The sequence below is a fragment of the Cucurbita maxima genome, unplaced genomic scaffold, assembly GCF_002738345.1.
Source record: "Cucurbita maxima cultivar Rimu unplaced genomic scaffold, Cmax_1.0 Cma_Scf00004, whole genome shotgun sequence".
NCBI lineage: Eukaryota > Viridiplantae > Streptophyta > Magnoliopsida > Cucurbitales > Cucurbitaceae > Cucurbita > Cucurbita maxima.
Window position 1 is genome coordinate 6,097,432 of NW_019272020.1, and position 15,914 is coordinate 6,113,345.

General features: G+C 35.6%; 2 protein-coding genes across 3 annotated transcripts; both read left to right on the forward strand.

Annotated features, from left to right (window-relative positions):
- LOC111478218 lies at positions 1-7,410 on the forward strand. The gene is made up of 10 exons (XM_023122386.1): positions 1-207; positions 875-1,076; positions 1,330-1,493; positions 1,576-1,721; positions 3,052-3,114; positions 3,193-3,285; positions 4,048-4,209; positions 4,469-4,560; positions 6,306-6,469; positions 6,590-7,410. The coding sequence occupies exons 1-10, from the start codon at positions 111-113 to the stop codon at positions 6,889-6,891; spliced, it is 1,485 nt and encodes a 494-aa protein (XP_022978154.1). The 5' UTR covers positions 1-110; the 3' UTR covers positions 6,892-7,410.
- Positions 7,411-8,301: 891 nt separating this feature from the next.
- Positions 8,302-12,463, forward strand: LOC111478239 (BTB/POZ and MATH domain-containing protein 4-like). 2 transcript variants are annotated; one of them, XM_023122410.1, is made up of 4 exons: positions 8,302-8,884; positions 10,322-10,667; positions 10,789-11,068; positions 12,023-12,463. In XM_023122410.1, exons 1-4 carry the CDS (start codon positions 8,499-8,501, stop codon positions 12,313-12,315), a joined length of 1,305 nt encoding a protein of 434 aa, XP_022978178.1. In that variant the 5' UTR covers positions 8,302-8,498; the 3' UTR covers positions 12,316-12,463. The 2 variants fall into 2 exon arrangements, with proteins under 2 accessions (XP_022978178.1, XP_022978179.1); XM_023122411.1 differs by having other exon boundaries at positions 12,012-12,079.
- Positions 12,464-15,914: the final 3,451 nt, after the last annotated feature.

Sequence of the window (15,914 nt, forward strand, 5' to 3'; positions counted from 1 at the left end):
CAAACCATGGAGATGAAGCTCCGAAGAAATTCAAATCCACAGACCCGCCATATTCTCTCGCTCTTGGGCAGAACCTCCATACGCAAGTTCAGCCAATTCCTGCAGCGATTATGGCCGCTTCATCCTCCGTTTCCATCGCCCTCCTTCTCCTTTCCATCATTTCTTTGTTCCTCGTCTTCCATGCAGCTCCCGACACCGCCATCAAGAGTATCTTTCTTTCCCTTTCCTAATTTCAATGCTTAACTTTTTTACGAGGTTTTGATGTTTGTGCGTGATCTTCTAGTCCGTGAGGGAGGAATTTTCAATTGGGTTTGTGGGGGGAAACTTGATTTTGCAGTCAGGGTGCTCTTTGATCCTCTTAGGTGGGATTCTGAATCGATGCCAGATTGATTCATGGTGTTTTTAGTGATTTGACTGCGGATCAGGGTTTGTATTTGCAGTTTGATTCGTTCGTTTTCTTCCGCTTTGTTGTTTCGTTCGAGTCGATTGTAGGTTGTAACTAGTAAGCAGTTCTTTGTCAGAGTAAAAATAGAGGAAAAACGCGTTCCAGGATCCATGAGTTGTCAATTGTAAGTCCTTTTTTTACATGTATCAATGTGCGTGGTTTTATCATCAAGCCATCGCTTTATATGGCCATCTTTCAAAATTCAGTGAGTGTGTTTGTTACTTTCAATTGAGTTTCATAATAATTTTTCAAGATCTGTATGTAATACAATATATCCTTTAATTGTTCTTTCGTGCATATTGTATCTGATATATGTTTGCTGATTTAACGTTCTGATTTTGCATTATTTCGTTTGTGTAGTACAGTTTAGTTAGTAACAATCTTGTGCGATTAATTTCTTACTACAATTATGTTTTTTACAATTGATAGGTATTGACCTCGAGCACCCAGCTGAGGATGTCTTTCCATCTTCACTTTCTGGAGGCAGTGATATACAATGTGATCGAGTTCGGATTGCTGGTCTTTCAAGATTAAAACTTGGAAGCTTTGCCAGTTCTTTTCGAATCACTGCAGTTCCATCTGTTGCTATTCCTGAAAGACAACATACCACATTTGGGATTTGTTTTCACTGGTAGGTGGAGTACCATAGACTGATATTCACTGCTCACTAGCCTCTTCTAAACTGAAGAAGACTCGAGTATTGATGCTGCTTACAATTTGCACTGTTCATGGGCAAGTCTCAACTCTCAAGGGATATGATTCAAAGTCTTTTTGAAACATTGGATACTAGCGCAACTACAAGTGAAAAAATTAGAACCATTTTCTTGTCTACCATAGCTGTTCCAAAACATCACTTCTAATACTTTTCATCGTAAACTCTGCAGGAACAATTCACTTGGATTGTGTCAGTGTGAAAATGAAGAGTGGAAAACTTTTCAAAAGGGATTGTGGAGTTCCACCATGTCTCCTTATGAAGTTAGATATATTGATGTTAAAGTTATTAATGTTACGCCTCTAAGTGGTCCTGTGACAATCGCTATTGAAGAAGGTATGTATAACATTGGCCATTGAGCTTCCTCAGTCTTAAATTACTTTACTTGTATGTTAATTTCTTTTCTAATTTCTTGCAGATTTTCAGCAGTGGCGTCTATTATGTCTAGCTTTGGGATTTATGTTGCTGCTGCTTGCTCCTGTTGTCAGCAGCTGGGTTCCATTTTATTACAGCAGTTCGATGGCTATCGGAATTTTCCTTGTCGTGTTAATTATTCTTTTTCAGGTACTAAAGATTAACAACAAAAAAGAAAATTCCTATCCACAATAAGACTAACGATAATTTTTTTAACTCCCAGTCCTAGTATATGAGGATAGTTTGTTTTAGTGGCTTCTTGTGTAAATTTTTGTTTATAGGAATTGGAGGTGGGTTGGTGCTAAAATTAAATATTCTGCTTAAATTTTTAATTTTCCTGTGTTTTATTAGATAGATTCTTAATCACGAGATTTGTGAAGCTTGGAAGCAACTAGGGGTTATCTCAGGTTTAGTTTAGGTTATGATTAACACTTACGTTTGATAAATTAAACCTGATCACTTATATCAAATCCTATCAACTAAATAAAACAATGAATAAATAATCCCATGCGATTTGTCATTATAATTATGAAACCTTCTTTAACATTAATTTTTCACGTATGAAATTGTTATATTATACCTACCAACTCTGTCATCTTTTCTGTTTACAACAAAATTTCAAGCTCAATCCAGATGATCAAATGGTCACCATGTTTATAAAATGGTCGTTTATCTAAAAAGCAATTAAAAATATTTTTTGTTTTTTTATATTAAAGGAAAAAATATTTATCCAAGGTTTAATGGTACTGTAATCTTTATTTTTATACAAGTAATTACTGATGACTACTCATTTACTAAAAGGAACCATTTCTCCTGGTTTCCGCATGAGAGTCCTCTCATCACTTGTATCTCTGGGCTTTTTGTTTAAAGTGATGGAAAAATATTAAATAGTTTATCCACTACTGCTTTGTTTAACATTGTCATTTCTTTTCTACAGAGTTTTGATTATTAACCGAATTATGTCTTCCCATGGGCATGGTCTTTGTGTGTGGGTCTGTGCGTTTTCCATGAATTCAGTGTGCCCCTCTTCGATTAGCTTCCTCCTTCATCTGAATTTACAAATTAAATACATAAATTTGATCAACCATGGGACTTTAATTTAGACATTGCTATCTTCTCCTTTGAGTTGTTACTGTTCAAGTTCTCAGATGTGCTGTTCGATGTTTATCTGATTAACTTATGTAACATACTTATGAATTTTAACATTTGATTGAGGAACTTTAAAACATGAGACATGGCTAAGATTTATTTTTCATAAATAACCACACAATTTGCAATTACTGGAAATAGATGGTGGACAATTTCACCTTACAAGATTTGGATTATGCAAAGTTCACATTCAAGTATACATAGCTTTTAGTAATGAGGCCATTCCATTTCTCTGTCAATTTGATGGTTGATGAACCAGAACCTTCCATGCTAGTATCTATTTACGAGCTTAGAATATTTTATTCCCCTTACTGATTTGTTCATTATGCAGGGAATGAAGTTGTTGCCAACTGGAAGGAAGAATGTACTTTATCTCACTGTCTATGGATCGGTGGTGAGTATAAAATTAGAATTTTCGTATTGACTTATTTCAGTTAAGCATCCTTGTAAGTTGCCTCATTGTCTTTTACAGCTAGGAGCAGGATCCTATCTTGTTCACCACTTTGCAACATTGGTAAATTCGATTCTTCTCAGTTTTGGACTGAAAGAAGAAATGCATAATCCTGTAAGTCAAAGCTCCTCTTGTTTTTTACTTTTTAACGAACTTCAAATGAGATTCTTAACTTTACCTTCTAGAGTGCATGCTTACAACATACTGGAGTTTGTTACATCATGTGTTTAAGCTTATAGTTTTTATTTATTTTATTTTTTGGGTTAAGTAACGTACGGAGGTATAATTAAAAAGAACAAAAGGAGAAACGGGACAGCCTAAAGGCTTGGAGCCAAGGCATGTGTATCAGCTTATAGTTTTTTCTTCTTTCATGCAATCTTACTTATTTTTGTTTTTACCTTACGATATTGTGATTTTTGGAACCTACCTAGAGTATTCGGTAGCTAAGAAGATATGTGACACTTGTGTTGGCGCTCATATTTATTTAGAGGGATCATCTATTCGTTTCTGTAGAGGAAAAAGAACGATAGACCTCTATTTTCCTGTTCAATCATATGCATGAGTTAGAAAAAAAATGGAACTGGGGCTAAGATAAATGAGATGCTGCAACACACAAAAGATTTTTTTTTTCTTAAATGAAATTGAAACAATTTCATTGATGAATGAAATTTATAAGAAGAAAAGAGGATAAGAAAGAGTCCCAATCCCAAATGAGTATAAAAAAAAAAACAAAAAAACAATAATAATAAAGAATGAATGAAAACCTTCCATAAATCTAAGGACTGAGATCAGTCACCTATGATTCCAATCGCATTTCTTTCTATTTCTATTGATTTATGTGCTAATTCTGAATCCTTCCTTCTCATATGCTTACAGGTTGCCATCTTTTTACTTCTGGGGATCGTTCTTTCTGGAGCTGCCTTGGGTTACTGGATTGTCCGGAAGTTTGTGATCTCGGAGGATGGGAATGTTGATGTTGGTGTGGCCCAGTTTGTAAAATGGGCAATGCGTATTATTGGAGCTACGTCTATCTTTCAGGTTTGCCAATGTTTCTGTGTCTTTGGATTTGTGCCATATTTAAACTTTGAATTAAGAATTTCAAGAAGAAAGAGGGGGAATCATTAAGAAGTTTGACTTCTTGATGTACCCTTTCCAAATATTTTGTTCAGATTGTAGACATTTTTATCAGTTCCGATTGGTATAATTTTTTCCAAGTTCCTCTACTGTTATGTATTTTAAGTCTTTAAAAACAATATAGTCAAATGTTTAACTGTTCTGAGGTTCATTTATTTTACAGAGTACCCCTGATGCTCCTTTAGCACTTGGTGCCTTTGTTTTTTGTTGGGCCGTTTGCTATCTTATCTGTTCTCTGAAGCGGTGTGGTACCATGTAAGTCATCTGCTCATCTATTTACTTTCCCAAGTGGTGTGGTTCGGTCTGAGTTCAATATTACTTACCTTTCCACTTCCTTGACATGTTTAAAGCCAGATATTTTTCAATCAAATTCTCTCTCTCTAGAGCAATTTTAATCATTTTTATGCTCTGCTTCATATATAACAATTAGAAAATCTCGCTTGTTTAAATGTTGGATATGGACATTTGATAAGGGGATATTTCATCTTCATCTTGAATTGAACTTTTCTAAGTTACTATGGTTGGGTTGGGGATCATTTATCATGTAAAATAAGTATGTTTAATTGATCTTGGGAAACATAAAACATTTCATCTCTCTCTTTTACCTCTTTTATCTTTAACTGATATGAACCAAGAGACATCAATCATACAATATATTTCAATTCATGCCACATTGAAGAAGAATGAAGTTTCATTGTTATAAATTTTGGGTGGATTACAATTTAGAGTAATTTAGAGTTATTCTATTTCATTAATGTATTTTAAGACTTTTTATTTCCTTTAGGTTACATTTACGTCATAGTTAATTATGGTCATAAAATATGAATGTTACAACTCTTGGAATGTCTTTAATAGTTTCATTTTGAGGCTATATAAAGCCATGTATGTTGGGTTTGTAAGGAGACTTGGAAAATATAGTAAAAGGAGCCTTTGTGCTTTCTTTAACCAATAGCTAAAGTTTCTTTGCAATTTTATATAGTTTAGGTTGCGTGTAGAATCATTCAAGCTTGATATGATCAATCTTGTTTGTGGAGTGATTCGAATCTCAAACAAGTGTTCTTGCCTTGAGATATTTGATATACAAGAATCATTCAAGCTAGACATGATCGATCTTGCTAGTGGAGTGATTCGAATCTCAAACAAAAGTTCTTGCCTTGAGTTATTCGATCAACAAGATAATCCGAATCTTACTTCCCTTCTAGTGATTTCCAAGGCAAGAACTCCACAAGCAAGATCGATCATATCTAGCTTGAATGATTCTTGTTGATCAAATATCTAAGGTAAGAACACTTGTTTGAGATTCGAATCACTCAATCAACAAGATTCATGTCAAGCTCGAATGATTCTACACGCAACCTAAACTACATAAAATTACAAAAAAACTTGGTCATTGGTTTAAGACCAAGTCTCCTTACAAATACAACATACATGGTTTTATATAGTCTCAAAATGAAACTATTAATGGCATTCCAAGAGTTGTAACATTCATATTTTATGACCATAATTAACTATGATGTAAATGTAACCTAAAACAAATAAAAAGTCTTAAAATACATTAATGAAACACAATAACTCTAAATTACTCTCAATTGTAATCCACCCAAAATTTAGAACAATGAAACTTCATTCTTCTTCAATGTGGCATGAATTGAAATATCTTTTAATAATTTCAACAACATTTTCTTGACATCATTGAAAGATATGGTATGATTGATGTCTCTTGGTTTATATCATTAACAATAACAGTGGCTTCATATTACCTCCTTAAAAGACGGTCAAGTAGGTGAATCTTGCTTTAATCTAGTAGCTAGTGGCAAAGGCGTAGTTAACTCATCTATTTTTTCCATCGGTACTGTTTACCTTATCTATTCATACTTTTGTATTAGTTGCCCTCTACCTAGCCTCTTAGTTGTTCTTTCTTGTGTGCTGGATATGGTTTCTGATATATATAAGATACTGATCAGACCATCAGACACCTAAAATTGTTCTATTTTTGTTAGGAATCAATCATATTCTGGATTTGGTGGCCCTTGGCAACGGCAGAATAAGCAAATTGTTAGGGAGCAGATTCATCCCGAATTCCCTGGCCGTTCAAACCCTCAAGACAGGAAATGGAAAGTTTCTGATAACCACACCCCAGCTTGGTCGAGTTTTCCTGGTAAAGGTACTGTTTTCTGTTGGCCGTTTGCTCTATTGCTTCTGCTTTTGTACATTTTGACTGCCATTCCTATTCCTGGGTTGTTCTGCCTCTTACCATTTTCATTGCTTGATGTGTTGCTTGCAGGGGCGATCTCACCGTCCTCCGGGATGCAAGATCGGGACTACTACTCAACCTTCCACAAGACCCATAATCGAAAGAAGTTCACAAAGAAAGCCTGGAATGATTTCACTAGACATTCGACCCAACAAGCATTGTCCGAGTTGGCATCAACCCCTGAATTCACAGATTGGATCATGGAGCATGCAGATAGGATTCAACTTCTCCCAAGTGATGATAGTTCAGATGAAACTGTTGGAAGTGAATCTGATTCAACGAATGAGGATGTTGTTGGTAGTGGCAGTAGGTTCAGCTTTCTAAACTGGTAAGACTAAGTATCTGTATTTGCTGCTAACAAGGATAAGTAGAATCATCAAGACTATTAGGTTCTTGGGAAATTTAATTGTGCTGGTTGAGATGAGCGAGTTTGGCAAATTTTCGAACCACAAATCTAACAGCTAGAAGAAGTGTCTCATAGATTAGGCAAACTTGGCCCGACACTTCACCGGTATCACATACCGTGTCATGTCGAACGATTTATTCATCGTGTTTGTTGAATTGGGCAACATGGAATTGAGTCAATCCAAGATATTACCACGACCACCCGATGCGTTACATGATTCAACATAATCTAGGACGGTTGGGCACTTCTACACAGCTGATGATATGCCATTTTTTTAGGCATGGAGATTGAAGTTACATACCTTATGTCTTTTTTTTTTCTCAAGAATATTCCAATTGTAATCACGTTGTTTAATAGTATCAATCATTTTAAGTGTCTAAAATTTGAAGTCGATTATCTTGTTGAGACATTTGAATGTTTTTACATGAACTTATATGTGAAGCTAAGCTAAGAAGCTTTCTTTTATTTTTAATTTTATTTTTATTTTGTTGATAACTGAATTGATTGAAAAAACTCAATTCAAGGGTGAATGAAGAACAAAGAATTGATCAAACTATAAATAAGGATACTAAATTTTGATGTTTGTTCTTAGTCATTGATACTAAAGGTATAAATAAGGATATCAATTCGGAAGTTTCAATAATATCCTTAAATTTTTTTAAAGTTCGACATTTTTTTTTCAAAAGTAAAATTTTAAAAATTTATAAATATTTTTAACCCTTTAAAAGTACTAAAATTAATATCCTAAAATTTAAAATAATGTTGAAGATGATATTTTTTTTTAATAAATATTATGAGTGTTGATTTACTTTTAAATTTTATGGTTTAAAATTTGTAAATTTTGAAGAAAATATTTTTTAAATAACACTGAAAATTATTAAGGGTTTTCTCCCAAAAAAAAAAACATGTTTTTTTTTACCGCCGCATAAAGAAAATATTTTGTTGTGAATGAACAAGATATTGAGGAATTGTCCATACGTAAAATCATAATTATTGATACGGGCCTTTTCCACATAATCCACATAAAAATGGAATCTTTTGTTACAATAGAAGCAGAAGTGATGTGGATTATTCAAGAATCGAAGTCGAGTTGCTTTATAAAAAGAAGATATCAGTGAACTTCTATGAAATGGTTTCACGGGATTTAGCCAACTAACTCTAAAGAAAAGATATTATTAAAAAACATTTAAATTTTGTGAGTATTTTTATTAATTTAGAAAAAAAAAATTTTAAATTAATGAATAATTTGGTAGGAAAAACTTATACTCAGAGTGAGAATCGTGTTCATCATCTAATAAATATGAATATAGTAAATGGTTGAACTTCTTGGCGATTACTCATTTTCCACTGAATAAAAACTCAAAATCCTTCTTCCCCAAATCTTCGTTTCATTCTCTCTGTAAAATCTCCGGCAGAAGCTTCACAATTCCATCCCCTTCACAGCCTTTCTACTTTTCAGGTTCGTACTCTCGGCCTAGGGTTTTAATTCCGCGTTGAATCCCATGATCATCTCGTTTCCACAGCCATAACAAGATGTACTCGCCCAACAACAGCCCCTTAGCTTCTCCAACGAGCTCTCGGTCTGTTACTGAAACTATTAATGCCTCACATAACTTTGTGATCAAGGGTTATTCTCTCTCTAAGGGTATCGGCGTGGGAAAGCATATTGCTAGCGAGAATTTTACCGTCGGAGGGTATCAGTGGGCTATATACTTCTATCCTGACGGGAAGAATCCGGAGGATAGTTCAGCTTATGTGTCAGTGTTCATTGCCTTGGCCAGCGAGGGCACTGATGTGCGTGCCTTGTTTGAGCTCACTTTGGTGGACCAGAGTGGTGAAGGAAAGCACAAGGTGCATAGTCATTTCGATCGATCGCTCGAGAGTGGGCCTTACACGCTCAAGTACAGAGGTAGCATGTGGTAAGAATTATGCTTCTCAATGTTTGAGTTTTCTCCTTTTTGTTGTCAATGAATGAATTTAGAATCGTGGGTAACGATTTGTTGCATGATGAGGACGATTAGCAATTATGAAATGGATGCCTTAGATTTTCAAATTGGGAATATATGGATAAGGAATATTTTTCTTCCTTTTAGCTCAATATTGATAGCTAAACAGCAAGGTGGTTTCTTAAACCACTCTTATTATTTCGACACTTACTGTAGTTGTCGAATCACAATGATGAACATATGGGATAATTAATGAGGTACCCATGGGATGTGCTTTATTGCATACCCTGCAGGCTGTGTGCTAAATTGCCTATCAAACACAAAACTACTTTTTTCCCTCCAAACAAGAAAATAAAATTTTAATTGAATTAATCAAACTTGCAAAAATCCCTCAGGTACTTCGATTCCTTGGTCATACTGGAGTTATCTCCATCTCCCCTCCCTCCTTCGATTCCCTGGTCAAGCTTCAGCTATGCTTGGATCAGTGGACTTTCCTTCAAACACAAACAGGTCATACTTGCAAAAATTCCTCAAGTACTTCGATTCCCTGGTCATACTGGAGTTATCTCCATTTCCCCTCCCTCCTTGATTTGTCACGGCAGCCTGGATCAATGTCTCCAGGGTTTCAATAGTCAACGTCACTGTTTTGGAGGGCGGAGACACCGGATTCTCTGGCGCTTGTATTGGTGGCATTTCCCTCTGGGATGAGTCATGAGTGGGGTCGGATTCAGTCAGAGCATGTGTTTCATTTTATAATTTATGAAGCCTAATCAACTTGATTGCTCGACTTTTTGTCTTTGTCTAGCATCCCTATTTCTCGTACTAGATATATCTTTGGAGGCTTTTGATACAAAGAATGAGAAACTTTTCAATTGTGCTATTCCATCTTTTCCTTTGATAATGTGGCTTGAAAGTTAAGCATATATTTGAAGCAAATCTTGATTGGGGAGTGGATGGAACCATACTAGCTCTAGTGCACCAGTTCCATCAAAACCCTGTAGTTAAGCATGCTTGGGGACCTAATTTTATGGTGACTGGTGACAAATTGATAGTAAGGGTGGTGAATCCTAACATATGAACTACCGTTAGCCTTTTTCGTTTTCATATTCAATCTGTTGGAGCATTTTAAAACAAGTGAATTAACTAATATTTAATTTTCTACATGAATTTCTTTTGCACCTTTCTTCTTGATAACCATCTTCTTGCTATTGGATATATGATAAAGTACATGATCTTTAAAACTTGGTCTGAAATCAAAGATTGAGCTGGCATAAATACATTAGAAAATATGTGATTGTGAAAAGGATTACTTTTCACTTTTTTCTTTCACCAAATGGATTGTATGCAAGCTGGTTTTATGGTTTTTTTAGTTATTATTAATAATTATTGTATTATTTCCTTTGGTCTTAGGGGGTATAAGCGTTTCTTCCGAAGGACTTCACTTGAAACATCGGTTTTCCTTAAAGACGATTGCTTGAAAATAAATTGCACTGTTGGTGTTGTTGTATCCGGAATAGACAGTTCAAGACTACACTCCATCCATGTCCCTGAATCTGATATTGGAGCTCACTTTGGCACATTACTGGAAAATGACGAGGGTTCAGATGTCACTTTCAATGTGTCAGGGGAAAAGTTTCGTGCTCACAAGCTAGTACTGGCCGCTCGCTCTCCTGTTTTTGTAAACGATTTTGTCAACATGATGGAAGAAGATAATGATGAAATTCATATAACAGAAATGGAACCTGGGGTTTTTAAGGTGAATTCTCTAAAAAAAGCTATTACTTTTGCCACTTCCAATATGTAATTGGCTGGATTTGTAGCACGTCCAGTGTGCTTATTCTCGTCTGGTGACGGTTTCTTGCATTTCATCTGAGCAGGCTCTGCTGCATTTCATTTATAGGGATACTCTCCCAGAAGATGATGAGTTCTTAGAAGCAAGCTCGTCTTCAGTTCCGTCTTTACCTGATTCATTACCTGCAAAATTATTAGCTGCTGCTGATAAATATGATTTACCCAGACTTAGATTGATGTGTGAATCTGTACTTTGCAAGGACATATCTGTGCACTCTGTATCCCATATTCTGGCCCTCGCTGACCTCTATCACGCTGCTGATTTGAAGTCTGTTTGCCTAAAATTTACTGCTGAAAATCTTGTTGGTATGTGTTCGGCTGACTTTCATTGAAGAATTAGCATTCTATGGATCAATTTCAGCAGCTATGCATATGCCATAACATGGAGTAGAATTATAACATTATGCTTTCCGGTAATCTTTCTTAGTTGAACTTTGTGCACATCTGTTGAGCATTTGTTTCTGTGAATTATCCTGCTGAATATTTGTCTTTTAGGTGACTTGGGCGACATTTTACTTTTCTGATTAGGACTGCGCCGGGCCGTTTTTTCTCCTTCACATCTTACAATTGGTCGAAGATACTTCGTGATTGTTGGTGTGCATCTTCTTCAATAAATGCTATAGATGTTTGCTTGGTGGTGGATGTATCCACGCTTATTATTGTTTGTGTTTTTCTACCGTCTTGGAGTCGTTAATAATCTAGGATTTGAATTGATGATGCAGTGTTGTCTGCCTAAATTTTGGCCCTTAAACCACAGGTTACTATTTTATTTTCACTTCAGAATTCAAGAATCTCATGAAATTAGGATTTTTTTTCATGCTAAGAGTCTGACTTGTGGATAAACCATTTTCCGAAAAGAAATATTATCTGCCACAGTCCATTTTACGTACTCGATAGGGCTGTATTCTGTTATTCTTTCTGTTAAGATGAGTGGATACTGTTCTGGTCGTGCACATATACACTATAATGAATGGATACTGTTCTGGTCGTGCACACGTACACTATGATGAGTGGATACTGTTCTGGTCGTGCACATGTACACTATGATGAGTGGATACTGTTCTGGTCGTGCACACGTACACTATGATGAGTGGATACTCTTCTGGTCGTGCACACGTACACTATGATGAGTGGATACTCTTCTGGTCGTGCGCACGTGCACCATGATGTGCATTATTTGAAGATGTCTTTTCTCTTTATCTTGAATGTTGATAACTTCTCTTTATTCATAATGTCTGATTGTCCAAAGGTTTGATGCAGCTGTAATGCAATCTGATGGGTTTGAGTTTCTCAAAGAAAACTGTCCATTGCTGCAGTCAGAGCTTTTGAAGACTGTTGCTGGGTGTGAGGACAAGGAGGAGCTTAGCGGAGGAGGAAGAAGTCGTAGCGTGTGGGCTCAATTCTCCGACGGCGGGGATACAAATGACAGGAGTGTGAGGCAACAGACATGGGAAAATGGAGTAAGGAGTCGAAGCCTGTGGGTGCAGCCTTCGGATGGCGGTGCGCCTGCATACGGAGTCCCAGGTGAGAAGGCTCACACACATACATGGTAAGTTACTATTGTGATTTGTATAATAACATCTATGACAGGAACTTCAGAGCCACTTAGTAAAAAGCCAAGTGTTTGTAGCATTAGAGAATGTAAAGGGAAAGCATGGATTTCTGTAATCTTAAATTTCTCCATTTCTTTTGCTTCTCCCCGGTCGCGCCCACTATTAGTAGATATTATCTTTTTTAGTTTTTTTTCTTTCGGGTTTCTCTTCAAGACTTTTAAAACCTCTTCTAGGGAGAGGTTTCTACACCCTTATAAAAAAATATTTGTTCTCTTCTCTAATTGATGTGGGATCTCACAATCTACCACTTTCGAAGTCTAGCGTCCTTGCTGGCACTTGTTCCCTTCTCCAATCGATGTGAGACCCCCTAATCTACCCTCCTTCGAGGCTCAACATCCTTACTGGCATACCGCCTTAGGTCCATCCGCTTTGGGGTTCAGCCTCTTCTCTGGCATATCGTCTGGTGTCTGTGTAACACCCGCTCATCGACAATGCGATTAACAGGAGTTACCATCGACATTGACAACCAATCCTAAATTTTTCAAATATTTCTAAAACATATTATAACATTAAGTAAAATATTTAAAACCAGTTCGGTTTAAAACATTATTAACCAACGAAAGTCTTAACCAACGAAAACATAATTACATAAACAGACCCATAATCACATAAACAGACCCAGACATAGATTCCCAATAGTCTCTAGCTCGCGGGTCTTGTCCTCGGTTGACTTGCATCATCTAAATCTGAAAAGAAAAGTTATAATAATTTTGATGAGTAATTAGATTAAGTATTGTCCTCGGTTGGCTTGCATCATCTAAATCCGGAAAGAAAAGTTATAATAATTTTGATGAGTAATTAGATTACGTAAGTATTGTCCTCGGTTGGCTTGTATTATCTAAATCTAGAAAGAAAAGTTATAATAATTTTGACGAGTAATTAGATTATCCAGTAAGTAACTAGCTTATCATTCATGAATTGATAACTAATATTTCCAGTGTTTTTAAGTTTTATTCGTCACTCCTAGTTTCTCTCTAATCTTTCCAGGTGTTTTTAAGTTTTGTTCGTCATCGACTCCTAGTTTCTCTTAGGGTCATCTGTTCATTAATGAATCTCTAATCTCCAACTTAGGTTACTGATTCTCTCTTGATATGCTTATCTAGAATTTTCGAACTCGTATGTAGACTCGCTTTCAGTCAAATATGGCCCGTGTACTAATTTCTCTGGCGGCCTGTTTACTCATATACCAACGGTCAGGAGTACTCATGCTCTCTGACTTAGCACCCAGAGCGTTGGTCAGGAACTCCGAGGGGAATTAGTAGGCTATCATACTCATACAGATAAGCCATGGCTCAACAACTAATAAGCATATCCTAGAGTCATAACATTTCCATTAACATGCATAATATACTCACATTTACTACTTGCTTTCATACATTCAACACATAGAACATTCTAGCAATCATTTATATCAACAGGCAAGCAGTCACAATATACAGCTAGACAAACAATATCATCACAACACATATTAACGTACTAAGCTCTTAATCAGGTATGTTGCATATTAACATACTAAGCTCTTAATCAGGTAAACAACATATTTACATGTTGTAACACAAGTTAAGAATTAGTTCAAAGATCGATATGCTACTTGGTTTCAAACTCCTCTTTCCTTGGATGTACGTTTAATAAGGTATTTCAACACAATTCCTTCCTATTAGACCTATATTTCACCAATTTCAAGATAAGTATAAACCAATTTTAATAGGACATGTCAAAAGGAGTCGAAGAGACAAATCAGGAGCAAAAACGACGACGCACGCGCCCTCACGCACCTACACACGCTCGGTGTGTTTTTCTCACGCGACTGATCTGCGCACAGTCGCGCTCTCACTCTCGGTCTCTCACTCGCTCGTCTTCAACCTTTGTCTTCTGCAATTTTTCCCAAACTTTTCCTTTAATACCCGTTGTATCCCTAAGCCATATCTTACTTCTACCATCCGAATTTCATCTCAATTCCTTCTACAACTTTGTAGATCTCCTTATTATGAGTCTAACAAGCCTTATTTCATAACTTACTATGCAATATAGACCATGATATCGAGATTTAAAAGTTCGGACAAATGAGTTTTTCGTTACCTTTGAGACAAACGCTCAAATCAGCTTAAGTTCAGAGCTTCAATGGCTAAAAATCACCACACTCGTCCCCCATCCTCATGTTTGCACACTAACACAACAAACACTGCATAACCTTACGATTTACCGAGCATATAGGTAAGATTCTCCTTTCTTTGATTTTTTTTTTCTTCTATTCCTCGTTCTACCTTACCTTTATAACCTTCATTCTCCCAACTCACAAACCCTTCTTTCCTCGAACGTTCGGACATCTCCAACCCACGTGTGTCACTATCTACAGCAGCTCCTTAACGCACCAGTTTTTTTTTTTCCTCATAATTATTATAACAATAATATTTATTATTAATATTAAATATCAATACAACCCATAAACATTTATTTATTTATTTATTTTAGATCATTTACTTCTGTTGTTATCAGAACCCCGTTTCAATCCTGAAATTTGTGATTTATGGGCCCACCATACTTTCACTCGGAAGGAAATCAAACCATTTTTAATAAGAGTGTAGAAACCTCTCCCTAGGACGCGTTTTAAAAACGTGAGAAGAAGCTTGAAAGGGAAAACCCAAAGAGAACAATATCTATATCTACTAGTGGTGGGCTAAGGCCGTTACAACGAGACTTTGAATTTGAACTCTTTGCCTCTTGTTTTGTTCATTGTGTTCTCGTTCTTCCATGTCTTCCATTAGGTATTTTTCTTGAAAAGGTTTGGGAGAATTCTGTAATGTCAGACATCTGTAAATGGCAAGGAGATGTTTACATGTTGGTATCAAAGCACATTCCATCCTGATCCAACGGGAAGAAATAGCTAAAAAAATGTCCAGAAGAACGTATGAATTTGACAAACAAGGAGCTAGAGAGTATCGAGACAAATGTATCGAAACTACTGACGATCGAAGAAGGCTTAGCGTCGATAAAAGCATTCATTTGAATTAATGTTCAACCAAAAACATTGCAATACATGGATTGCTTTGGCTTCTATTGCAGCACGTTGAGCACGAATTAAGATCCACAAACGTTTTCAAAAAAATATTATGATAATCCCAAAAATTGTTAATTAAATTAATCCAATTAATTCGAATTTATTATTAATTTTAAAATACACCCATATTTATTTTATTTCATAATAAATAAAAATAATTTTATTAAATAATTTTTCAAAATACATAATATAATTAAATTTTAAATTTTAATTAAATATTTAATAAATAAATAAATACATGATTTATAAACTATACTTTTACTTTTATTAAAAATAAAAATTTGAATAAATAAACCGAATAACACAAACCAATCCAACCCGAAAAATTTATGGTTAGATTGGGTTGGGTCGAATTCATTATTAATTATCTCGATCAGATCTACGACACGCTCGGGTCAGGTGGCACATTTGAGCTTGGGTAGTTATTATATATGATAAGCTAATTTATTTATTTTATTTTTTTTTTTTTTTTTTTTTTTTT